The sequence below is a fragment of the Bos grunniens genome, chromosome 1, assembly GCF_055505025.1.
Source record: "Bos grunniens cultivar Pamir isolate PY7600 chromosome 1, Bosgru_T2T1.0, whole genome shotgun sequence".
In the NCBI taxonomy this organism is placed as follows: domain Eukaryota; kingdom Metazoa; phylum Chordata; class Mammalia; order Artiodactyla; family Bovidae; genus Bos; species Bos grunniens.
In genome coordinates this window covers 22,038,918-22,065,768 of record NC_141165.1, presented here as the reverse complement: position 1 = coordinate 22,065,768, position 26,851 = coordinate 22,038,918, and the positions used below count along the sequence as shown (strand labels likewise).

The 26,851-nt window shown below is 50.1% G+C and overlaps 1 protein-coding gene and 1 non-coding gene across 2 annotated transcripts in view; both read left to right on the top strand.

Moving 5' to 3' along the window:
• RAB6B (RAB6B, member RAS oncogene family) overlaps positions 1-19,722 on the top strand; it is a 55,266-nt gene extending 35,544 nt beyond the window's left edge. The window contains exons 3-8 of the mRNA XM_086316097.1: positions 11,939-11,992; positions 12,190-12,295; positions 13,775-13,886; positions 14,822-14,915; positions 17,756-17,822; positions 19,327-19,722. Of these exons, the coding sequence (XP_086172223.1) occupies positions 11,939-11,992; positions 12,190-12,295; positions 13,775-13,886; positions 14,822-14,915; positions 17,756-17,822; positions 19,327-19,391 (498 nt within the window). The 3' untranslated portion in view covers positions 19,392-19,722. The remainder of the gene's footprint in view (positions 1-11,938; positions 11,993-12,189; positions 12,296-13,774; positions 13,887-14,821; positions 14,916-17,755; positions 17,823-19,326) is intronic.
• On the top strand, positions 2,049-2,120 carry TRNAR-ACG (transfer RNA arginine (anticodon ACG)). Its single transcript has one exon. It is a non-coding gene; the product is annotated as a tRNA-Arg (tRNA).
• Positions 19,723-26,851: the final 7,129 nt, after the last annotated feature.

The window sequence follows — 26,851 nt, the reverse complement described above, 5'->3', positions numbered from 1 at the left end:
ACACTAGTTAACATACCTGCGGAAGAAGATAAACGTGATGCAACTATGAAATCCACCTTGTTAAGGTCCCTCCTTTTTTGTATAAGATGAAGTGCCTGCCATTTTTCATAAGCAGTACAGTTGGCAATATTAAAGGAATAAATAAGCACTGCCAGGTTTGGGGTGATCTAACCACAGCAGGATGCAGTCTGGCTTCCTTGGAAGGGCATCAGGCAGTAGAGGAGGCTCACCCAGCACAGCCAAGGAGGGGAAGGGAGGGAAGGATCGTGGGGGTCATGGAGAGTCCCCAGAGGCAGGCCTGCTGCTCTTGTTATCTTGATATCCTCTTTACATCTTTGTGGAATAGTTTCCAGCAAGAATAATTCACTGCCTACTTCATAAGAGGAAACAGAATACAGAGAATGAATGCTGTGGTTCCTTTGGAACTCATTTCTCTGAAGGCCAGCCTTTCCTGAGGCTCTGTGAACACTCATTTACTGGGATGTGAACAGCAGTTATAAGCATCAAGGTTCCCGGGACCAAGAGTTTGGGAAACGTCAGATTACATGAAATCGTTCCTGATTCTTCCGTGCAGGACTTCTCAGAGCCTTTACTATGTCACTGTGCTTTATGGCCTCCCATTACAGGCTGGAACATGAAACCTTTCCTAGAAACACTTGATCACAGTTCACTTTCATCCTTGTAGATGGCCTCTCTCAGGAGGCTATGTTCCACAAAACCAGCCTGAGAAACGTTATTGGAGGGTCTCCTGTAGGTTGAGTGGGTGGGTTTCTTCTACAGCTTCTTTTGGAAATCCTACCATCGGTTGGTCAGTCCTCATTTTGTTTGTACAGAGTACCTTCACATAGTCTAACTCACTTGATCCAAGAGTCCTTGAAGGAAGTTATGATTGTCCCCATTTTAGAGATGGGAAACTGAGGGTCAAAGAGGCTGTCATTATTTCAGGACAAGCCCATTAAGGTAGCGGCAGAGGTCCCTGAAAACAGACCAAGGACCCATTTGGATGAGGCACTCGGCTAGCTGCATGCCAGATCCTCCAGGGCTGGCCGTGCTCCACCCCAGGAGGCATTGACAGAGCGTCTAGGTTTGTTGTCAGAAATCTGTCCTCCTCCCCCATGGAGGCTCCTGGTCACCTCAGTCCCTTGGCCTCTGGCATCACCAGGGCTGTGTGCGTATCATTGATCTGGGCTTTACCTTCAAGATAAAGGAGGCTTCCCTGGTGGCTCAGAGGTTAAAGTGTCTGCCTGCAACGCGGGAGACCTGGGTTTGATCCCTGGGTCAGGAAGATCCCCTGGAGAAGGAAATGGCAACCCACTCCAGTATTCTTGCCTGGAGAATCCCATGGACAGAGGAGCCTGGGGGGCTACAGTCCACGGGGTCACAAAGAGTCGGACATGACTGAGCGACTTCACTTTCACTTTCACTTTACCTTCAAAGCAGAAATGATGTCCTCCTCATCTCACCTCACACTCATGCCTCACAATCTTTTTACATCTTTTTCTTTCCACCTGCACATACATAGTTGCATGCACACCTGTGTGTCTCCACTCATATGTCTACTCACACATATTCATACACATGTTCCCATCAGCACACACACACTGTATGACCTCTACTGAACTTTGGAGGGAGTGGAGGCTGTGGCACGTAACAGGGAATCAGCAAGATTTCTGGGGCCTTTTTAGAAGGACGTGGCCTGCCTGTGGTGGTGGTTTAGTCACTAAGTCATGTCTGACTCTTGCGACCCCATGAACTGTGGCCTGCCAGGCTCCTCTGTTCATGGGATTCTCCAGGCAAGAATACTGGAGTGGGTTGCCATTTCCCTCTCCAGGGGATCTTCCCAACCTAGGAATTGAACCTGGGTCTCCTGCATTGCAGGCAGATTCTTTTCCAACTGAGCTATGAGGGAAGCCCATGGCCTTCGTGGGTAGCTAGTTGTTCTTTTTGTCTGGTGTTCCCATATTATCCTTTCAAACAATTCCTGTTGATCTGTTTTCAAATTCACTGACTCATCTGTCATTTGCTGTCTACTGTTAAGCATTTTGACTTCCCTGGTGGCTCAGATGGTAAAGCGTCTGCCTACGATGCAGAAGACCCGGGTTCAATCCCTGGGTTGGGAAGATCTCCTGGAGAAGGAAATGGCAACCCACTCCAGTATTCCTGCCTGGAGAATCCCATGGACGGAGGTGCCTGATAGGCTTCAGTCCATGGGGTTTCAAAGAGTTGGACACGATTTTAAAACTTCAGATATTGTATTTTTTGTTCTAAATTTGTATTTTGCTTCTTTATAGTTTCTCTTTCTCTGCTGAGATTTTAAAATCTGGGTGTTCGTTATGAGCATATATTTCTTTATATGCTTGAGCATAATTAGCTATCTAAAAATGCTTGCTGCTTTCAGCATCTGGGTCACCTCAAGGTTGGTCTCCATTTATTCTTTTTTTTTTTCTTTTTATTGAATATGGCTTTCACTTTAGAGTAGTTTTGAGTTGTATACTACACATTGTGATTAAGACTATGGATTCTGCTTGTTCCTTTGAAATAATATTCGTTGAACCCAGATTTTCAACTCTCCTCCCTGTGGTAGGCAGCAATTTAAAGTTCTGTTCAGCTTTGTTTGCCTGTCTGTTTGGTTTTCAGTCTTAAGCTGCTTATGGTCTCTTTGGGCCAGGGATTTGAGTAGCATTTTCAGGCAGAATTTGGGGTGCCCTGTCTGTGGCTTTCTCATCTCCAGGATTTTCCACATTTTCTAGCTGCTGTGATAGTTTTATGACCTGTCCTTTCATTTTTAACCAATAAGACTATGGGTTTCTTGCCAAGTGTTAGCCCCCACCCCTCAGCTCCAGTTGGGACTGCCTTCGGGTGAATAAACAATCATAAAAGCAGGAGGCTCACCCAGAGCCATTCTCTTAAGTTTTTGACTCCCCTCTAGAGTCTCCTGTTTGTAAGTGCCTTCAGGTAGTCGTTACATTTTGCTCAGAGTTTATCATTGTAGTCTGCAGGAGGGTTGGTCTGATAGGAATTCTGCCGTTGCCAAAATCAGAACCCCTCTTCCCTCTGTCTGGGATTTACTCCCCCATGCCTCCAATCCACTACTTCTCCCTCCTTATGCATGCACGCCTGCTCAGTTGCTTCAGTTGTGCCAACTCTATGGACTGTAGCCCGCCAGGCTTCTCTGTCCATGGGATTCTCCAGGCAAGAATACTATAGTGGGTTGCCATGCCCTCCTCCAGGGGATCTTCCCCACCCAGGGATTGAATCTGCATCTCTTATGTCTCCTGCATTGGCAGGCGGGTTCTTTACCACTAGTGCCACATGGGAAGCCCCCTCCTCTTGGTGCCCCTCAATTACAATAGCCCCTCCCATCTTGTCTAATCTGTGTTCTGATTAGTTCTGTGTGCTCATCTTAGCTCCTCCACAAGTTTGGAAATTCAAGGCTGAAGCCTGAACCCTGAATAGGTGTTAACCATGTGGAAGAGCATTCCAGGAGAGTGAACAGCTCCTTATACACAGGGACCAGAGTCTATTTTGGTCTGTGAATCACACATAGTAAGCACTCAAGAGTAATAAGTGAATGAGTCTTACCTGCTTGCTTATACCATATGCCAGAAAGGAGCTGCCCAGGGAAGACCATTACTGCCTTCCCCCTGTAGATCTGGCCTGTCTGGGAGTGATGGGCTAGAGCTGGCAGTAGTGTAGGGCCAGCTGCTTGTGCCTTGTGTCTGGAAAAATAAATGATGCTGAGGAGCTAGAAAATTTCTGGTAATCAAGGCCATCTTAAAAGTTCTTGTTTCTGTTCTGCCCTTAGCTGGCTTTTCTTGTTGTTGAAATGCAAATGAACTTCCTCTTAGGTGGACTCTGCCTAGCTATGGCCAGTGACCACAGATTTTGACACTAAGGAGCCAGACAGGGTGTGACTGCCACACACACACTCAATGAGAGCTTCAGAAATGAAGGGACTTCAGGAAGCAGAGGGAATACAGATCAAGTGTCAGGAGGAGGGGCTTTCAGATCAGATCAGATCAGTCGCTCAGTCGTGTCCGACTCTTTGCGACCCCATGGATCACAGCACGCCAGGCCTCCCTGTCCATCACCAACTCCCGGAGTTCACTCAGACTCACGTCCATCGAGTCAGTGATGCCATCCAGCCATCTCATCCTCTGTCGTCCCCTTCTCCTCCTGCCCCCAATCTCTCCCAGCATCGAAGTCTTTTCCAATGAGTCAACTCTTCGCATGAGGTGGCCAAAGTACTGGAATTTCAGCTTTAGCATCATTCCTTCCTTTGCAGTCAGGGAAACCTGGGCCCTAACCCTGCCTCTACCACCCCACCTGGACGACCTCAAGCCTAAGTGAGCCTTGGTTTCTTCATCCATGATTAGTCCCTTCTTCTGCAGGCATGGGCATCTCCTTGTCTCTCACCTCGGGCAGGGAATCTGCCCCTCCTTCTGGGTACCATAGCCTCCTCAGACCAATTATAGCAGGAGCTCAGAGTCTGCACAGCTATTTGCAAACTTTATTCCTCAAATGAGTTATCCAAGGGCTTGTCTGGAATTCTGATTCCTAGACTGACATCCCAGAGATTATGATTCTATCTGTCTGGGCTGGATTCAGCAACCTGCATATTTAACAAGCTTCTGATGTGATTCTGAGGCAAGTGGTCCATGGACTACATGTTGAGAATTACCAAATCACTGGCCAGTGGGAGAAACTGACCAACGTGAGATCTTTCCAGTTTAGTAGAGAAACTGTTAGAAGAGGGGCCCTGAGGCCAACTTGAGGGCTTGGAAAATGACTTGCAAAGGAGTGGATCTTGATCTCTGAATAAGTTTTAACCTTGTGAAAGAGCATTAGAAAAGGCAGGGAACAGCATTAGCAAATGTACAGAAACACAAAATGACATGTGTGTAAGAGTCCTGACCACAGTCTTATTGCTCAAGTGTAAAGTACAAGCTGGGCAAGCGGGGAATGAGATCAAAGAGGGGAAGCTAGGAGCAGACCCTGTGCAGGCCAAGCTCAAGTTTTTGTACGGTTTCCTGGAGGCAGTAGGGGGAGTCACATGGTAAGATTTATGTTTTAGGAAGATAACGCTGGTGCTACATGAAAGATTAATTATCCAGGAGAGGGACTTCCCTGGTGGTCCAGTGGTTAGGAGTCTGCCTGCCAATGCAGGGGACATGGGTTTGATCCCTGGTCTGGGAAAATTCCACATGCTGTAGAACAGCTAAACTCATGCACCACAGATACTTTAGAGACCACAAGCCACAACTACTGAAGCCTGTGCACCCAGAGCCCGTGCTCTGCCACAAGAGAAGATGCCACGGTGAGAAGCCCTCACACTGCAACTGCAGTGTAGCCCCCACTCGCCACAGCTAGCAAAAGCCTGCATGTAGCCATGAAGACCCAGAATAGCCAAAAATAAATAAATAAATTTAAAAAATTATCCAGGGGAGCACCTGGGGGCAGAGAGATGAGTTAAGAAGCTGTGCAGCTATTCAGGTAAAAGAGGTTGTGGGAATGAACTGGGGCAGTGATGGTGGGAATGGAGAGAAACGGGCAGTTGAAAACACTCTGGAGGCAAAGTGTCAGCTCAGTGATTCTCTACTGTGAGGGAGTGGACTGTGAGAATAAGGGAGAAGATTTGAGAACAAGGGAAGAACTCAGGAGGGCTTCCGGAGGCTTGGGCACCTACAGAGGTAGAGGTGCCTTACATGGAGATGGGGAAAGTAGAAGTAAGCCAGGAGGGGAGAGTGGGCTAGTTTAGTGAGGGGTCTAGAAGACACATGGATGGACATGTTCAGTATGTGATAGGCTACCTGGATCTGGGGCTCAGGACAGAGGTGAGGCCTGGGATGTAGACTGGGATGTAAATGAGGTACCCAACACAAAACAGTTGGGAATGCCGGTGTTTTAATGAAGAGGATCCTGTAAGAGGCCAATGAGGAACAGCCGTTAGAGAGGCAGGGAGAGCCAGAAATGAGTCATGTCATGAAAGCAAAGGAAGCCAGAATGTCAAAGAAGAGGACTATTCCACTGGGTCAAGTTCATCTATTACTAGTAGAGTCTGGCCTATAGAGTGTCCTTACAATTTGGAGATGAATGGCCATGGCGACCACAGCCAGAGCAGCCTCAGTGGGCAGAGGGGCAGGAACCAGACCACCTTGACTGAGCAGTGGGTGGGAGGAGAAGAGGTGGGGATAGCTGGTTTGGGGCCCTTTCCCAAGAAGCATACCAATGGAATGGAGGTGAGAGATTGGCAGAAAGCTAGAGAGCCACTTAGTGATAGGGACCGATTTTTTTTTAAAGATGCAAGAATTTTAAGAATGTTTCTTGGATGAAAGGAAAGAGTGAGTAGAGAATGAAAGGTTGCCGACAGAGAAAAGATCCTTGATGGCTGAGAGGGCCAGAGCCAAGAGAACCCAGGGAGAGGCTTGCTTTGATAGAAGGAGCAAATGCTCAGCACCTGGAGGGATGGGAATACAGGTGGACACACACAGACATCTTTGCAAATACCTTTGAATCCTGGTTCTCCCATTTCCAGCTGTTGATGCTGGGCAAAGAATTTAATGCCTCAAATGCAGTTAACCCTTGAATAATATGAGTTTGAACTGGGCTGGTGCACTCTTATGCAATTGCTTTCAGTATTAAATACTACAGAATTTCACCATCTGCTGTTGGTTGAACAGAGGAATCGAAGTACATATACCAAGGGCCAACTATGAGTTATATGCAGGTTTTCCACTGTGTGGAAATCTAACCCCCACATTGTTAAGGGATCAACTTTACTCAGTTTTCTCAGCAGAAATGTACAAGTACTAAAGAATATAACTCATAACAAGTTAACATAAGTTAATTAATACATATAAAGCACTTAGGACAATGCCTGGCACATGATAAGCACTCAGATGTTTAGTCATTATGACAACAGTAATTATTATTATTATATAAGAGGGGGAAAAGCAAGGGATGAAGTGGTTTGTACCTAATGTAAAGTAAGATTTGAGGCCATCTTCTGAGAGTAAGTCTCACTGAAGATGAAATGGGGCAAAGCAGAGGGGAGGATGTTGTGAATTATTGCTAATATGGATAGAAGTAGGAGGTGGTCAAGGACAAGTCACTTGTGTTTATATTTACCCACAGACTTACCTTTTCTGGTGCTCCTAGATTCCTTCTTTAAAGATCCGAACTTCCATCTGTAAAATTTCCCTTCTCACTGGTGACAAGTCATCACAGCTTTCCCTTATCTGAAAATGTTTCTGTTTTGCCCTCACTGTTGAAGGAAATCTTCACTAGCTGCAAAATTCTGGGCTGACATGATAGGGATGGTGGTGGTTGTTTCTTTTAGAATTTTAAAGATGTTGTTCCATTGTCTTCTGCCTTCAATTGTTTCTGAAGGGAAATCAACCGTCATTCCTGTCATTGTTTCCTAGCTGCTGTCAAGGTTTTCTCTTTCTCTTTCTCTTTAGTTTTTAGCAATTTGACTACGACTTGGATGGGTGTGATTTTCTTTGTCTGTATCCTGTTTTAGGTTCACTGAACTTCTTGAAGTGGTGTGCTGATGTTTCTAGTCAAATTGAAAAAGTATCTGGCTACGATGCCTTTTTTGTTTTGTTTTTGCCTTTACTCTTTCTGAAACCCCAAGTGCATATGCATATATATTTATCAGGTCTTATATTGTGCTTGAACTTCTATTCATTTTTAATTTATCTTTTTAAAATCTGTGCTTCAATTTGAACAATTTCTTTTGACCTGTCTTCAAGTTTACTGCCCTTTCCTCTGAAGTGTCCTAGCTGCTATTATTCACACCCAGGGGATTTTTATTTCAGGTATTGTGTTTTTTTGTGTGTGTTAAGATTTATGGATTTGGGGACTTCCCTGGTGGTCCAGTGGCTAAGACTCCATATTCCCAGTGCAGGGGCCTGGATTCAATTCCTGGGTCAGGGAACTGGATCCCATATGCCACAACTAAAAGATCCTACAGGCCACAGCTCAGACCTGGGGCAGCCAAATAAATAAATATTTTTTAAAAAAGATTTCTGGGTTTTATTTTAGTCTCTCTATATGTCTTGAAATTCACCCATTATATTCATCTTTTTCCTCTCCATTTTTAGCACATTTATAATAATTATTTTAAAGTCCTTGTCTGTTAATCTAATGTCTGGGTCATCTGGATATGTTTCTATTGGTTTTTTTTTAACCTTCAATTATTGGCTTAAATCTCCTGCTTCTTCATGTCTAATCCTTTCTCATAGTGTAGTGGACATTGTGAATAATAAGTTTTAGATTCTTGAATTCTATTACCTTCCTCTGAAAAGTATTGAATTTTATTTCAGTAGGGCATTAAATTAGCAGTAGCAGCAGGGCATTAAATTATGTGCAACTAATTTTTTTTGAAGGGTTCACTTACCACGTTTAAAGTTTTTTATAAGATAGGTCTCTCTTTGTTTTTCCCTTAGTCCTCTGATACAACCCTTATTTCTGAGATGATGTCCTTTCTCCTAAAGCTGACCCTTCTGGGGTTCTAATGAAAAGCCTGAGGTGTTACCAAGTCCTTCTAACTTGGTAGGACTAGAAAGCTACCTCAGGGGAAAAACTGGTTAAGCATAGGATCTCACTTTGTTTTCTTTGTTTCCTTTAGAGATTATAACCCCTCTATTTGTCTGCCTGTTTTGGTCACTGAATTTTCAGTGATTGCAAATTATTTCTTGTACTTGTCCAGGGTTTATAATAGTTGTCTTGGGTGGGTTCAGAAAAGGCAATGAATGGCACCCCACTCCAGTACTCTTGCCTGGAAAATCCCATGGGTGGAGGAGCCTGGTAGGCTGCAGTCCATGGGGTCGCTGAGAGTCGGACACGACTGAGCAACTTCACTTTCACTTTTCACTTTCATGCATTGGAGAAAGAAATGGCAACCCACTCCAGTGTTCTTGCCTGGAGAAGTCCAGGGACGGGGGAGCCTGGTGGGCTGCCGTCTATGGGGTCGCACAGAGTTGGACACGACTGAAGCGACTTAGCAGCAGCAGCAGCAGCTTGGGTGGGTTAGTTTAAAACAAGCTATTTAATCATCATCAGAAGCAGAATTTAGGGAGATGTTTTTGAGCAGAGCTGATGGCTCAGCTGTGTCCAAGGACACGTGCTTTGGCACCAGGTTGCAGGAAGGTCTTGTTGCAGTGGCTCCGCAGCCTGGTTGGGTGGAAAGTGTGGCCAGAAGAGGTCTAAGAGAGTGGGCAGTTAAGGAACCAGATATTTCTCTGATATGAAAAGAAGCATGAAAGTGGGACTAAAGGTGGGAGACAGCCAGAGAGGTAGGAAGTTGGTCCTTTTAGCCTGACTCATCATTACTGCTGACTTGGTCAGACTGTTGTTAGGGGTAGTAAAGTATGTGAGTGTTCAGTAGATGGCTTTTATGATTATGGAGGCCATTGATCAGGCTTACTAGGGCCTGACCCACATGGCACAATCCTTGTCGTGTCATCTGGTGACTTCTCTGTCCTCCATGGAAGCACATATGAGCTGAAATGGTATCGTTGTTACATTATCATCAGGAACATCACCATCACCATCACCATCCATGCTGCCAACCTTTTAGGGGCATGTTTCTCTGTGGTTCTTTGCTCTATTCGTTAGGTCAGAGCTAAGGCATGTTAAAAAGAAACCCCAAATAACTGTGGCTTAGGCAAGATAGTTCAGTTCTCTGTCACACAATAGTCTAAGAGTCTCAGGCTGCAGAGACAAGCTCTACAGGGCAGGAACTCAGGCTTCCTCTGTCTTGTTCACCAGTCATCACTACTCTGTCACTCTCATCTAAATGGGCCAGTATGACTTATTATCACCTGTCTTTATTCCAAGCAGCGGGAAAGGGCAAGGGGCAGCTATGGGTCCATCCCGCCTCCCCATGAGGGACCCATCTCAGAAGGTACACGTGTCACCTTCATATCCCATTGACCAGAACTTAGCCACCCAGCTGCAGCTATGAGTTCATTTTTATGTTTGGAGCCCTAATACTGTATAAAGGGAGACTTCATGTTGGGGACAGCCACCGGTCCCTGTCACCAATCTTGAAGTCATGAACCTGGTTTTTAGCTCAAGGGTCACTTTATGGAAGGAGCTTGGCAGGCGCTGGGGAGCCCACTGAGCACTGGAGTTGAGGGATGTCCAACTGCTCTGTCCATTTCTCTTTGTGGGCATCAGCAGACAAGGATCATTGCTCTAACATATACTAATAAAACGGACCTAATGTAGCTGTTAAGGAACAAAGCTCATTCCACAAGCAGCTCATCAATTCCACATTCGCCAGCAGCTACACCATGCTGGAAAGGTGTACAAAGCTGGGGTTGAAAGTGCTCAAGTGATGCCAAGATTTTACGCCGATCCTCTTACCTCTGCCATTGGTTGGCAGAGTCACAGTAGGCATGGGCTTTAACTTTCCTGGTCTCCAGAGTAGAGGACTGAGTTGTGTCTAAGGTATTTGTTTAGCATGAATGTTCTAGGATTGTGTGATTCCTTGACACTCCCTGTCTTTGCACTAAAGCAAGCTCCCAGGAGGACACAGTCACCTTAACTCCTTTGTGAAATGGGAGGGAGTCGGAGGTATACACACACCTGCTTGCAGTCAGCTGGGGGCCTGCAGACCTGGGCTTTTCTATTTCCTTGGGTTTCTTTGGTTGTGGTTTTTGTAGCCAGAAGTCAATTTTCCATTCAACTAAGCTTATTTTTTTAAACCTTATATTTTTAAAACAATACTTTAAATTTTGCTTTTAGAACTATTATATGTTCATTGTAGAAAATGGAGACAAGTATAATGAAGGAAACAAACAAACAGAAATCACCCATAGCGTCAGTACTTGGACTCTGCTACTGTTAAGGCCTTAGTGTGTCGTGCCTTCACTTCCGCATCTAGGAAAACAAGAAAAATGCTTATATCTCTCCTTCAGTTAATCAAGCTGATGTTTTGTAATCTGCTTTCTTTTACTTAATGACTGTTTCCTGAAATCCTTAAATACTTTTCAAGAACGTGATTTTTAATGAATGCCAAGCTTTCATCATATGGGTGGACCACACTGTACTTCACCGGTGCCCCGACATTCACGCTGTCTGAGTCTTCCTTGTTATTAATTGCGTGGCGGTGACTGTTCCACGTTGACAGCATCTTGGCTCCTGTCACAAACACTGAGTGCTGGTGAGGCCCGTAAAGCTTGGGTGGCCTGTTTCAGGCCATACAGCAGTTGAGTGCTGGGTCCTTCCCTCTGGTCCAGTGGCCTCACCTGATGCTAGGAGAGTGGAAGCACAGGCGTGACACAGACAGTTGACTTCCAGTGTGTTGGTTTGGGTAGAAAAGAGCCAGTGGGGTTTCCCAGCAAGATGCTGCTGTGGCTGGATGTGATGCTCCTGTGGGAAGCCAGCTGCTCTCTGTCCCCATGCCGGCAAGCTGCCCTGCTCCCGTTCCACCCCCACCCACCTGGGCAGCAGTGAGCCCAAGCCAGGCACCTGAAGTCCAGGTCTGAGGAGAGAGGCTTTTGCAGGGGAGGCTGGGAGGCAAGGAGGTGGTCAGGGCACAAGCAGGCTGGGACAGGGAGACCACGCAGCTCCTGCTCCTCCAGGCCCCCACCTGAGTTGGGCAGGAGATCCAGTGGCCTTGTTCCCAAGCAAGCTTCCTCCCCTGTTCTCTTATCCTTTTTCTGAAGCACTTTTCTCTTCCTCTCCAAAGAATGTGTCACTCTCTTAAAAAACAACCTGTCCTCATCCTTATTTATCTCATTTCCTCTGAGAGGGACGAGAGGATTCACTGTTGAGTTGGGGTGTGGGACAGCAAAATAGAACCCACCCAAGGCTTGGCCTGGGTGACGACCCCTTTTGCTGGCTGTGTCCCTGCCTGGATGACTCAGCTTTTGCCCTCCTGCCTGAGACCTTTCAGTTTTGACTGTTCTATCCTCTTCTCTAACAGGCAACTATTGGGATTGACTTCTTGTCAAAAACCATGTACTTGGAGGATCGTACGGTGAGTGCCTGACTGGAGACCTGGGAGGACAGGGAGGGCTCCCTGGGACCTATCACCTGGGGCCTGTATTGGGCACCCCTAAAAGCCCATACCTGCCCAGAGCTGGCAGTGCCAGCACCGCAGAACTTCCCCCCAGCCCCCTGCTCCCACCCTGAGGACCTCACCATGCCCTGAACCTCCTGCCCACCCTGCGACAGGTGCGACTGCAGCTCTGGGACACAGCCGGCCAGGAGAGGTTCCGCAGCCTGATCCCCAGCTATATCCGGGACTCCACCGTGGCCGTGGTGGTGTACGACATCACAAGTGAGTATGGGGCCTGGGTGTTGGGCAGGGGACAGCTCACAGGGCTCCAGAGGCCAGATGCGGCCCCAGCCAGGGTGCAGCGTGTGTGTGTGTGTGTGCATATACACGTGTGTGTGCTTGTCCTCTGACTGCAGAGAGGCAGGTGTTCAGAGTGGAGAGTGAGTTGCTTTTGAGCCTTCCCCCATCCTGCACCAGCCACGGCATACTGGACCAGGATGGCCCTGTTCAGAGCAGAGGCCTGTGTGTGGAGCAGAGCAGATGCTCACAGGGCTGGCCCTTCTCCTGCCCCTCAGCACCATCCTGGGCCCTGGCTGTCAGAAAGACCCCTAGGGAGCAACTTCTTCGTATGGTGTGTGTGTGTACACGTGCAGGTGTGAAAAGATGCTGGTCCGTGGACCAGCCTTGGCCTGGCAACCGTGGTTCTATTAGCAGCACCCCAGCTCCTTACAGGGCTCTCTGGGAGGGGAGGCCCAGTGGGTCCCTGGGGGCCGTGGGTGGGCTGTTCATCTCATGCCCTGTGGCTCTTCTGACCAAATCAGCTGTTCTAGAGAGAGACACACAACTCTGAGGGAGACTTGTGTGCTGGGGGTGAGGGCTAGGGCCCGGTGCAGAGCCCCACTCCCCAGGCAGGTGTCATGGCACACACCTTGCAAACCCTTGGGCAGCAGTCAAGCTTATGGTGAGAGGATGCCCCAGCCTGCTGCCTCTAGCCCTCCCCACCTCCTACTCCCACCGTCTCCCTGACCACATGCTCCTTGCACACCTGAGAGCATGGAAGCAGGGCCCTGAGGAGGCCTGGGCCCCTGATGCCTGTGGGAAGCCCAGGTTCCCAGGACAGGGAGCTTCGCCTCCCCTTGGGCCTGCAGGTTGCTGAGTGGTGGGCATCACACTATGGCTGTTCCTCTGGGAGCCTGTCTCAGCTTCTGACTGAGGAGGGGACTGCCCTGAAAACACTGGCCTCTCCTGGCTTTTGTCTGCTCCTGGGCCCACTTCGCACTCCCCTTACTTGCAGGGCCTGTGGGTACTGTTCGGAAACCCCTGTGAGCTCCTGTCAGTGGGAGGCCACCCTGCAGGGCCCTCCTGCCCCAGGGCTGCCATGGTCTCTCCCACACACAGCATCACAGTGTTTCCAGCTCAGCCAAGCCCACTGCACTCATACCTCACTCTGCTCTGAGCTGCAAAGTCAGATCTGACTCTCAGATGGGCCCAAAAACCACTAGTTCATGGAGCGAATCATGACCCAGTGGTCTTTCAGGTGCCATGACCTCCCCCCAGTGAGTGGCTCAGCAATGTGAGGGGTTTCGGGGGCCCGCAGCACAGTTCCACAAATACACCCAGACGTTAGGTCCAGGCCTGCTGGTCTGTGCTCCCGGCTACCCTGCCCAGGTATCTGAGGGTGCACGCCCTCCCCACCCACCCTTCCCCTCTCCCACAGGGCCACCTCTCATGCCAAGCTTTATCCCTGCTTTCCACCTCCAGATCTCAACTCCTTCCAGCAGACCTCTAAGTGGATTGATGATGTCAGGACAGAGAGGGGCAGTGATGTGATCATCATGCTGGTGGGCAACAAGACGGACCTGGCCGACAAGAGGTAGGTGGTCTGGGCCACCCCCCGCCCTCCTCTGCAACACCTCCTGGATGGGGTGTCCTGGGACTTGTAGGTGGTGAGTGCCCTGTCTGACCTGGCCCCCTGCATCTGGGAAGGGCCCCGTTGGGGCCCCAAAGGCTTTGAAAGCTCACATGTTCCTGGCCAGCCCAGCAATGCATGGTCTGGGCCTGGCCTCAGCTCAGTCATGGACACAGTGGCCCTCGGGCTCCCACTGGTCCTGCCCCGGGAAACGCCTGTGCTGATGCTGGAGTGAGTGTGAAGGGCCTGGTCCCCAGGCGTGAACACACAGAGTTTCCTGGTCCAGCTCTATGTCTGGGTGTGACACTGTCCCTAAAGAGGCTGCCCTCCAGGAATAGGGCTCACCTCGGCACCCTTTCCGTATCTCCTGGGGCAGATAAAGCAACCAATCATGGACTGAGGGCCTCCTGAAATGCACTCTGACCATTTAGGGAGTATTCTGAATGAGAAGCTGCTTCATTAAAATCTTGTCCTTGAAGTGAAGAAAACAGAGCTCAAAGCCCAGCTTCTTTGCAGTAGATGACCTTGGGGCCATTACTTTTGACCTCAATGTGCTCATTTGGCAAATGGGGCTGGTGGTACCACCCAGAGAGGTGGTCTGTAGCTGGCGGAGTGTGACAAATGTGTGCTCTGGCAGTGGTGATCCTGGGAAAAGTGGGTAGGGGCCAGCAGCCCACCAGCCACAGGGCCAGCTCCTGGACTGGACAGTACTGCCAAGGAGTGGAGTGGGGATGCTGGCTTCCTGCTCTGCTCTGCACCTCATGTGCCCTGAGGGAACCCTGCAGTTCAGCCGTGGTCTCAGGCCAACTGAAGTGCCTTCATCATCTGAGGCCGCTCCCTCCACCCCAACTGGGGGCTCCTTCTCTACTGAAAACTGGTTCCCCTCATCTCCCCTCCAGGCAGATAACCATAGAGGAGGGCGAGCAGCGTGCCAAAGAACTGAGCGTCATGTTCATCGAGACCAGTGCGAAGACTGGCTACAACGTGAAGCAGGTGGGAGGTGCCGCCTTGACCAGGGGCCCACACTGGGCTTCTGGTGCCAGGGGCTAGTGACCAGGTGGCCCACCCGATGGGGAGTGAGTCCCTCCAGAGCTAACTGCTTGCCCTCAGGGTATCGGGGGCTATGGGATCAGCTGCACCCAGCAGCCAGCCCCGTGGCCCCTAAGCTGCCGTGGCTGTCCAGCCCCCAGCTTCTAGGCAGCCAAGAAGCAGCACTTTCCTACCTGTTCCCTCACTTGGGATGGGCATGCAGGAGAGTCCATCCACTCAGCATTTTGGGGTTCCTGCATTGTGCTTGGCAAGCACCTGGGGCTGTGTTGGGCCAGGTAGACTTGGGGAAAAGAGCCCACCCTCAGTGAGGTTAGAGCTCACAGGAGGGGGGCCTGCAGAGTCAGACTCCTCAGAGGAGCCGTAGAAGGGCTGGGGTTAGGGCTGAGCCTCAGAGCAAGAGGCTTCTCACAGATGGCCTTCAGCAGGTCAGTGGACTTGGGTGGAAACAACTGCACCTGTCTCTGCACCACCCCCTGAGAGATTGGCAGCATTTTCTGTGGCCACGAGCGTAGCAACAGGACTCCGTGTGTTAGTAGCTCCCCTGGCTTTATTGGTGTCTCGTCTCTTGAGCGTTTACCCCTCAGTATCTCAGGGGGTCCTCTGCCAGCTCCGGCTCTTTAACACATTCCTGAGGAAGCACAGGTGTTGCTGTGTCAAGAGTCTGTATCTTTAAAGAGTTTAGAAATTTATTTCAATACTACATAGTTTCCTTTACATAAAACTTGGGCTTTCCTGGTGGCTCAGATGGTAAAGAATCTGCCTGCAATGCAGGAGACCCAGGTTCAATCCCTGGGTTGGGAAGATCCCCTGGAGAAGGGAATGGCCACCCACTCCAGTATTCGTGCCTGGAGAATTCTATGGACAGTTGACCATTCATTTCACATGCTTGAAAGGAGGCCATAACCTTCAGTAGCCTGCCAAAGGAGTTTTGGGTTCAAAAAAGGTGAGGATCCCGTGTCTTCAAGGAAAAGAGGACTTGGATAGCTGATGACGAGGGGGCTGCCTGGGCAGGGGACTGGCATGGGCACAGGTGGGGCTGGAGGGGCGCTGGGGCCTTGCTGGGGTCACTTCTGCCCGGGCACCCCCAGCAGTGTCCAAGAGCACTAGACAAGCTGCCATGCAGCAGCTGGCCACACGCAGTGAGGGTTTGAAGGTTTACCCGGCCTGGGCAGTGTTGTGCCAGTGGGAAGTGGCAGAGGAGCGGGAAGGGACAGAATGAGCTCCCAGACCCAGGGGATGCCCCCGCCCCAGCTGGAGGGCCTCAGCATTGCTCTGTTCACTCACACCCCCTTACCAGCCTCCCCTGTCCCTGGAGGCCTACAGGAGACACCAGGTTGTGGCTCTGCGCGGTCCTGATGGAAAGGCCTGGAGGGCGGGGAAGCAGAGGTCAGTGGTCCAGAGGGCAGGTGGCCTCTGCCCCCAGTGGACAGAGATGCTGATGCCCCCTTTCCATAACATTCTGGAAGCCAGGCAATGGTCTGAGCAAGAGTTGTGTATAGTCAGTTCAACCCTGGGTGGTTCAGAGGAGTCTCCGTGCAGTGCAGGCTCCTGGACTCTGAATGTGAGCCTGTCTGCCCTCAGAGGCCCCCATGTGACCCTTAGAGCTTCTGTTTGACTGACAACTTGGCCACTGACAGAGGCTGTGACTATTTTGACAGCCAGACAGGTGGAGTGGGGCTGCCTGGGGCATCATGGAGGAAGGCTTGGCAAGTGACTGACTGGACTTCTGCACCCCTCCTACCCCTCTCTGCACCCCACCCACCAGCGTCTTCCCGACTTGGGCCCTCACCCTCACCACGTTGGGTCCTGTCACCCAGCCTGGGTGGTCCCATGTGACTGGGCTCTGCCATGAGACCATGAATGAGCCTCACCCTGTCTTCAGAGAGCTCAGGCAGTGACGTCTTAAGGCCAGAGCTCACCTAGTTCCTGCAGTTGGTGTTTGTCAACAGATGGGAAGAGCATTCAGAATCTTCTGTCTTGTACTTGCTGTCATCCCCCTAGGTTCCATCACCGTAGGTCCTGCCAGCACCCCTGACACCCTGTTGACCCCTGCCCCAGTGAGCACATGCACGCAGACACACACCACACAGCTCTCCATGCACACTTACAAACACACAGGCACAGAAACCCCGCATGTGCACATACATGTCGCACACACGCACCCCCCCACACACACACACAGATGCCGCACATCCACATCCACACCACACACACTCCTCTACACACAGGACACACAGTCACACTCGCCCACGCCCAAGCAAACCCACAATATCACACACTCCCATGTCCTTATTCCCTCTGAAAAGTCTCCTCCACTCTGACTGTGGCCCTGGCTCCTAGAAGCCAGCTGCCTCGATGCTGTGGACTCGCAAGACTCCCTGAAGAGAGGGTCATTGTCATAAGGGCACTTGAAAGCCACTTCCCCACACCTGGCCCCCAGATGGCCAGTGGGACAGAAGCTTTCCAGGGCCTAGATCATTTTCTGCCCGGGGGTGGATCCCTGGCCATCACCATGACCCACACTCAGCCCCCGAGACCCCGAGGCCAGCCTGCCTGGGTGAGAGGCCTGCTGGGGCCCAGTGCCGTCAGGGGTGCTAGGGGGTGGGAGGGAGAAGTTAGGTGCAGTCCCTTCCGTCAAGGGTGCAGTCTCTGCTGTCCAGGAGGCAGTCAGCAGGACAGGACAGGAGTAGAGCCTGAGGCGAGGGTGAGAAGAGGCAGAAGGTGGGCATGCCAGGAGCAGAGGAGGAAGGATGGGGCTCATGCTGCATCTCCCCTCTTCCTAGCTCTTCCGACGTGTGGCCTCGGCTCTGCCTGGAATGGAGAATGTCCAGGAGAAAAGCAAAGAAGGGAGTATCCTTTTCCTTTGACAAGTGAGTGAAAGATGTTGCAGAACTCATTTATTCATGGATTTATCACATGATATATTAGAACAGTGGACAAACCCTTGCCTGGTCCCCAGGCCAGCCTTCCTGATGGGCAGCTGTGCTGTGGAGCCTCATATGTACAGGAATGAGGCTGAACTCCGAGGTCTTCAAGACCCCGTCCAGCTTGAACCAAACAAGCTTCCAAAACAGAGTGGGGGTGCCAGAGGGATGTGTGTGGAGTGACAGTGTGGGGCAAGGAGTGAGAAATAGTGAGTGCCCTTTCTAGTGAACACAGATTTGTGTTTCATGTGGACAAGCAGAATCTCCACTTCGGTACACTCAGAGATGATCTCAGCATGGTTCAGCCTCCTCTGCATGAGACAACTGCCTCCTCAACCCAGCCTGGCACAGCCTGGCGCCTCCCCACTGCCCCGGGGACAGGGTCTGCACACCACTCACCCAGTCCACTCTACCTTGGGCCACACGCAGAGGCTGAAACTGAGGCTCAGACAGGTGGTCCGATTTGCCCAGTGGAAAGGAAGTCAGTTGTTTCTTGTCTTTTTACTAGTTTATCTATACTTTGCCATGTTATAAAAAATGTATGTTTATGTATATGTAATACTACATACACATGAAACAAGATAAAAATATACAAAAGAATATTGAGGTTTAGGGACCATAAAAATAAAAAAAAATAAGGAAAAGTCATGGACAAGGTCATACTCAGAATATATGCCATGGCCAGTGGCAAAAAAAGTGGTAAGGAGGGAAAAGGCAAGGTGTCTTTAGGGAAGCATAGTTTTTTATACTGCTTGACTCCTGAAGCACCTCTCCCATTGCCCTTACATAGGGGCCACAAAACCTCTTTGGGACGCAGGCAACTGATCCCATAGAAGGACTGTTCCACCCAACTCTGGCAGTTCCTATTGGTGCTCCTCCAACCCACACTCCCCAGGGCATCCATGGAAAGGGCTAGAGAAGGGGTGTGGCTTCTCACAGCAGCAAGCTCAGAGTCTAGGACCCCCTCTAACTGGAGCTTGAAGTGAGGGGGTCAAGGTTGCTGTGCCCACCTGAGCACAGCAACCTCAGGTAGCCCTGAGGTTGGCGAGGTGGGCTGTACACCCGCCGGCAGGCTCTGCACCTCCTGTGTACTTCAGGGTGCGGCTGACAGGGAACAAGGCCGAGGCTCCCCACTAGGAAGGCTTTTGAGAAAGGGTCTGTCAAGCCTGTGTTTAGGTAGTGGTCCCACAGCCCCAGGACAAGCTTTGCTTCTGGTAGACAGAGGTAATGCTGTGGGGGACGGTCCGGAAAGAGGAGGAAGGGCGGGACCTGGCGACCCTGCATCTTACCCACCCAGGCTAAGCGAAGTGCAAGCCCCTGGGTGTTTGGGGAGGGACAGAGGGGCTGTGCAGGGCAGCTGAGTGGGTACCGGGGCGGGAGTCAGGTGGGAGCTTCTCTGCCAGTCATCTTCCTTAGCCCCGCTCCTGCAGTGATTGACATCAAGCTGGACAAACCCCAGGAGCCCCCGGCCAGCGAGGGCGGCTGCTCCTGCTAATGCAGCCTGACCCCGGCTTCCTTTGACACTACTCGCTTGTTGTGTTGCTTCCTATTGGTTAGCTTCCTACGGGGGGTGGGAGATGAGCTTATCCAGATGGGAGGAGTTTTCTTTTCTCTCTGTCTCTAGGAGTCGGGTGGGTGGGGAGGGAGGCTGGGCATCAGGGATCATGTCACTCTTAACAGCTGTTACTTAAACAACTATTTTTTGGTTTGGTTGTAATATATTGTACTTTATTAAGATTGCCAAAAACTTAAAATTTAAAAAAAAAATTTAAATCATGTGTATACAACTTTTTGCCAGATAAAAATGTAGTCATTTTTATTTGAAAGATGTGCTTTTTGTTTTTGTATATTTGTAAACTTACAGAGAACCTTTTCCACACACCTCCTCCTTCCTGTCCTCTTTTAATGGTTCATCACCTCTGCCCTCCTCCCACCCTCAGACCAATAAATTTAAACAATTAACTGGGCAATTTATTTAGGCTCCAATCCCCAGGCTGTCTGGCCCAGACCAACCAGGCCTCACCAAACAGGCCCTCTGTAGTTAAATGAAACACTGATGGAAGGAAACAGGCTCTGAAGAGGCAGCTCTGACTCCGTCCTTCTGTGGCCAGAGTAGGACACGAGCCACAGCCCTGAGCTGAAGTAAGGCCTGTGAACTGCAGGGAGCCCAGGCCAGGCCCACTGGAATCACGTCTGCCTCTTTCCCCTCCCTGAAAAGCCTTGAAGGTGGTGGAGGACACTTGCCACAGGCAACTGTCTGTGCTCTGTGGTCCACCCAGTGACTGGCAGAGCAAGAGGTCATGGGCAGGAAGGAAGGACGGGGTGCTGTTGGCAACTGTGGGCTGGGCAAGGTGTAGTTTATAGATTGGGGGCACCATATGTAGTCATGAAAATGTTTTAACCAAGCCGTCCAACGATCAGCAAACGTGTCTGGTTTGAAGCTAAGGGAAAGGCAGAAGGAACCTCAGTGTGTGCCCCTGAAGCCCTCCTCCTTGGATGCCAGGGAATCTGGAGCCTGTTGCACACAGGATTGGCCTGTCTGTGGTGGGGGAAGGGAGGGTCTGCAGACCTGCCACCAGGAAGATGCGTTTGCTGATCCTTGGTTGCTACTACTGCAGAGTGCTGTTTTGGAAAAGCTGACCTCTTGACGTGTTTCTGTCTCCCTGGTGCCGGGAGTTGACATTTTTGTGCACAGACCTTTGCAGATATTGTAGCAGCACTCTGGTCGCTTGAGGGTAGAGCTGAGGTGGGGTCCCCATAAGGCTTTCCGGAGAGCCGTCCTGGCCATTTTTGACTCATTTCTGAGAAGGACTTAGTCTTGAGGACCTATCTGTAAATCTTTGAAAAGAACTCTCTTTCACTAAGTGATGCTGCCCACTTGACCAGCATTCCAAATAGATCCAGACTCACCAACTCCGAGTCTGCACAGAGCCAGGCGGAGGGTACCACTCTGGCCAAAATCAGTGAACCCTGGCTCTTCCTCCAGGCTGCTGTTAGGCTTGTCATAGACGAGCTAAATGACTATCTGGCGTATGGTAGGGAGTAAATTCCACCATCAAGCAGGATCCCAACAAGTTATTATGTTGAGTTTGGAACTTCTCAGAAACTAATCCAGAATGGCAGCTACTAAGTGCAGCAGGGACCTGGCAGGACTCACTGATACTGTGTCCAGTGGGCCTGTCACAGACTCAGCTAAGGGGACTGTGTGTCAGAGCTGATCTTTAGAGAGAAGTTTATCTTCAGGTGAAGCAAAGAGGAAGCAGAATTCCCACTGAGCTCCTCTTCCAGAAGGTAAAGACCAACGTACGAACGTAATTCCAATGTCACATGTTGAGTTTTTATATGTGTGTACATAATTATATATAGAGATAGACTTGTGTATACACCTTCCACACACATTCTCACAAAGATACGTGTGCTCGATGTATATTCTTGTTTTTCCTGCTCTCAAGTTGGAACTTGCATTGTGATATCAGTTTTGGAAATCCAAAAGTACTGCAATGTGTCGAAATAAGAAATACTTAATATTGTCCAAAAACTTGTGATTGTCTTGCCATCAATAAAACAATGCATAGATGTGTTAACTAAAGGCAAAAATAGACCCTGGGAACATGCACACTGTTTCTGTCTGTACTTATATGCACAAGTGTGCATGCCCATGTGGGCCAGTACCCCCACCATGGCACACCCCCAAGTGGTGCTTGTTGGAAGAGTGCTTACTTACCTCGTGAGAATTCATAGGAGTCCAGGTGACAGCACCAAGCCTGGCTGGCAGTGAGGGCCATTGCTTGTGGCCCCTAGGGCAGCCCAATTTGCAGGGATCTCATTGGGTCTCAGTGAATGGATGGTGGATTTTTATTTTCTTGGTACTAAAGAGTACTTTTTCTTTAAAATTTTTGTTAAAAAGGTGAAACTCAGCCCCCTTCTCATGTTTTTTTTCCCATCACAGCCTAGAATAATAGTAAGAGATGAAGTAGATACAATGTGGCTTGATGTGGCCTCCGTGAGCCCTCCTTTCCCAACACATACATGACATCCTCTCTCCTGAGCCCAGCTCTCCCAGCCCTGTAGGAGAGGGGAGGTGGGGAGGGCAACTGCCTCCCCTTATCCTCTTATCCTGGTGGTGCCACATTGTTCCATGAGTGCCCTCCTTGGGCCTCATCTCCACCCCTCTTCCTGGATCTGTCAGGGCAGCCAGACCTCCAGCACAGAAGGGCTTTGGCTCCTTGGCTCCCATTGGGGGCAGGTGACATCACTGTCCTCTTGCTTGTAGGTAGGATCTTGTCTCAGACTTAAGGTTCAATAATGAAATGATCAGGTTCCCTTGAAGAGAATGTCATGAAATTCCTCAGCATTCCTGGTGAGAGTATCCCATCATTGCTGGATCCAAGTGGGCTAGCACGAGGCAGAGAGGAGGGACCCTTTTAGGAAATGATCTCAGTTTAGCTCGTGGTTCAGTCTGTCTCTCTACAGAGCACCCTTGACCTGGGAGTACAGCAGGCTCATCTTCTGTGGCCCTCTCTATTACTTTGAGGAATCTCAAAAAAAAAAAAAAAAGGAAAAAATGCTGTCAGTAAAGCTCCTGTTTTGTGGTCATCTGAAAAATCGAGCATATGGTGGAGAAAGCAGAAAGCATGTTTATGAATGCAGACGTGCCAGAGCGAAGGGGTAGTCTCGGCATCTCAGGTGCTAGAGCTGCAGCCGTGTGGTCCAAGGTTAGCAAGCATGCTGACTCGGTCAGAGGCCTCCCTGCCGTCACTGTCACCGCACTCTTCCTGTCAGCATCCTCAGTTGGTCTGAGATGGCCCAGGTCTGAGGAGCAATGGCCAGATCAGTTTGAGTGTTTCAGGCAGCAGAAACGAGGATTGCTATGGTGGTAGCCGAGAGTGTGGACACATACTGGATGTGATGTTGTCGTTTCCCCGGTGGCAGCAGTGCTGGAAGCCCCTGCCCTCAAGTACCAGGTGTGACAAGAATGGCACCGCTGGCTTCGGTGTCCTGCAGGCAGAGAAGCCTCATTTCTCCACGTGGCAGAAGGCAGGTGAGGGTGTCAGGATGTGAGAACAGGTAGCTGAGGGCTGTGAGGCGTGTCTGAGCCACACGAGGGGCAGCCGAGCTGAAGTGTCTGGGCATCAACCAGTGCGCACCAGTTTCCTAACTACCTCTCCCCCAAGAATGTGAGACATTGTCCCCTGGCCACAGCAGAGTGAGGCGGAAGGCTCACAACCCTTCCTGCAGGAAATGCAGGAAAACCAGGTCCGAGAAGGGTGACTCGCTTATGATTACCCAGTGAACTGCAAGCAGTCAGAATCAAGGTGTTTTCACTCATCTGTCGCTGACATGTGTGTAACAAATGTGACTGTGCACTGGCACACAGGGCTACAGGGCACGTGTGCTCCTCAGACCGGTGTATCTGAGGACATTTCAGGTTCCTCCATTGCAAAGAAGGGCCAGCCCCCAAGTCCACTCTGATTGTCACACCAGGGCACCCTTTGGATTTTTTGTTTGAAATAAACTATTTCAGTGATCCAAAACCTTGAGCTCTCAATGCATAAACTCCCTGGACACCAGACAACCCCCTGACCGCGCCCCTGCTGATGCTCATGGTGGGGTGTGGTTTATCCTTGCAGTGGGATTGGAAGCCGCCTTCTAGTGGGAAATCTCCATAGGCTGACGGCCAGCGTGTATCACAAGGTGTGTGTCACCTTCCTCCTCACCCGGCCCCATGGAAGTGATTGGCCATGAGGAGCACAGAGGATGGCATTCCCATCTCACTGGCTCAGCAGGCTTAAATGGCCACATTGACTTTACATAAAACTGTGTAAAATGTGGAAGACTCAGCATGTTGATCAAACAATAAACTGTCCTAATTCTCAACACAAAGCCTCTTGTTTCATGTTTCTCAGCGGTGTGGTTATATATTGGTGGAAGGGGTGTGGAAAAACAGATTTCTTTAAATGCATGCTCCATGAAGAAGACCCTCCTCATGTCTGGGTGGTGTGTTCACCACCACCTTTTGCTTTTCCCTCCTGCTCCTCACTGGGCTCTCAACTCAGAAGGGGAAAAGGCAGGACACGCTGAACTTTCATCTCCATTCTGCCTGAAGGCTGATGGAAAGGGAAACTCCAGGCAGAACTGAGAGACTCAGGGCTCTGTGTTATCTCCTGTCATCCCTGCTCTCCACTTGCAATGGCTGAGGGTTAGGAAGGGTGGGTATAGAGGCTGGATCTCTATTCCCATGATTTCTGGAAAGTATTTAAAGGCAAGAATTTAAGATGAACCACAATCACCTTTCAGATGACATGAAGCTACCTCGTACGCCCTCCAGCAGCATCTCACACCAATTAGAGAACATCCCTAAGACAGCCCTTCAGGTCTCAGCACCTCCAGACTAAAAGGGGCCCTGAAGGCCAGGGGACCAACCCAAAGAGAACACAGAGGCCAAGATCCGACCCACCACTGCCCTGGACTGGGAATGCTGGGAATCCTGGGGCCGTAGGGAAAGCCAAGACCACCAGGTTTTCTTCATCAAGTTCAACTTCACTGTCTTTCTCCTTTAAAGGTTCTAAAGGTTTCTGGAACACCCTCCAATCTGCCACCTCAAGGAAGCCATCTCTGATTAGGAGGGGTAGGCAGTTAAGATTCCCTGCCCACTGAGCCTAACTTCCCTGGGTGCCAGGTGTAAACTGTGAGGTGGAGGCGTTACCAGGCAAGTCGAGGGGCTGAGGCCTGAGAGCCCAAGTGCACATGCCTGTACGGACCAGACCAAAGCTAGAGGAATGCTGTTCCAGACAGCTTTTCCCCAAGACTGGTATTCAGGGCAATGTGACTACAGACAGGAAAGGGAGTGGGTTGTCTCCCTGAGCATCCTGCTTACACGCACAACATCCAGCAGGTGAAGGAAGCATGCTGGGGCTTCCCAGACTGAGTGTTAAAACTGGAGTTGTGAATGTCCTACCTGCAGCGCCTGCAAGCCATCAAGGTATGTTGCTTGAGGTCGTCTCCTCTATCCCTGTAGCTGTGTTTTGGTCACCCAGTGACCAAGGGTGCAGAAAGGAGCTTTGATAATCCTACGATAACCCCCAATTTTTCTTTTAAAAAAAGCATATTTCAGTTGAAACAAAAATATCTGAAGTCAAAAGAACACCAAGTGTCTCACATATGGGGTGAGGGTGGGGAACGCTAGGATCCCAGGAGGCACTGAGGCCATGCTGGGGCTGCATGGGCGGTGCAGCCAGACAAGGGCCAAAGTGAGGATGGTACTGAGGCAGCTCAGCCTGGGCATGCAGCATGGTGGGAGGGATGGCCGGGGGCAGGGGAGGGGGTTGCGGACAGGTTGGTTCAGCCAAGATGGAGCCTGTGCTAATGAGAGGGGAAAGCAGGGGCTATTTCTTCACCTGAGAATGTGACTGTATGCCCACAAAAGCAGGAAGTATGTCACACTTAGAATTCCCAGATTTGGGCACAGTGCTTGTCATTTTCCGAATGAATTTTGGCATTTTCTGAACGCCATACACAGCTCGTGTGAGTAGTCAACAGGTCAGGATTTCATAGTTGAAAAAGGAAGTGGAACTACTTTCTTGTGCAAAAGTCAGGTGAGGTAACCACCTTTCTTTAAGTACTCAAAGGGCTGGAATGGAAGAGGTAAGCATTGTAACTGCTGCTAATACACCTTTAGGTGAGAACGGGCATAAACCAATTGAAGCCTTGATTTCATTCTAAATTCAAACCTTTAAAAAAAAGAAAAAGCACAATATTCTGGCTGAAATGATCTCAAACCAACAGAACACAGCCAAGTGCCTTTTCCTCACAGAAGGAGCACTGAGACAGCATGGGGAAATCTAAGGGCAGACCCCAGGTAGTCCCCAGCAACAGCAGTTAACGCTGATCAGAAATTAAACTCCAGCAAACAGGCAGGAGAGGGGCTACGAAGGCCCCAGAATGTCTGTAAAGTGTTTAAAGAGCTGGAATGAACGGGCAGCCTCGATCTGCAGGTGTGCTCTGTACCACTAGAGACTCCATTCTGGAAGTGGGTGGTGTTTACCAGGGCAGTCAGTGCACACTGCACTGCAATCTGCACCTCTGCACTCGCAGAGCACAGGTTCTTTCCCATCAGGAGGCAAAGGCCCAGAGAGCAGTCTCTGCCTCCAACATGCAGTGGCTCAGACACTGCCATGTTCCCATCTGTGACACACAGTCAGGCTGAGTCTGCTGGCCCTGTGACCTGACAGCCCTCTTTCCACTCTAGCCATACTTGGCTCCCAGCCCAAGAAGAAATGGGCCTACTTTGGCTGAATGGCTTCAGGGCCACAGGAAGATAATTTGACCTCCCATTGATAACCCAAGCTCCCAAGGACGAGTCACGGTGGCCCAGACCCACAACAATGGGATATCTGTGGCAGAGTTAGGAGGCAGAATGAGTGCGCCCAGAAGGACTATGTAACCTGCCTGCTTACTTCACCCTGAGAGTAAAACTAAACAGGGCCTGAGACGTCCCTGGCAGTCCAGTGGCTAAGACTCGGTCCGTGCTTCCAATGCAAGGGGCTCGGGTTTGATCCCTGATCATGGAATTAGATGCCACGTGCTGCAACTAAGAGTTTGCATGCCACAACTAAAGACCCAGCGTGCCACAACTAAGACCTGGCACCGTAAAATAAAATAAACAAACATGGCCCGTGGCCCAGAGAACGTAACAAAGCACACTGAAGGCATATGCGATACTCCAGGAGGCCAGGTCACCTGTGAGACTGCTCCCAGGAGTCCCAGGTGCTTGGTCATGTCATGCATGCAGACTCCCGAGACCACATGAGTCCTACTGCTGAACTGAATGCTCAGAAGTGGGGTCCTCAGATGAGCTATTTAACAAGCATCACTTAATTCTGATGCATGCTAACATCTGAGAATCACTGTTTGAGATATAACTTTCCTTTTCCAAAAGATCATCTTTAAGGTCTT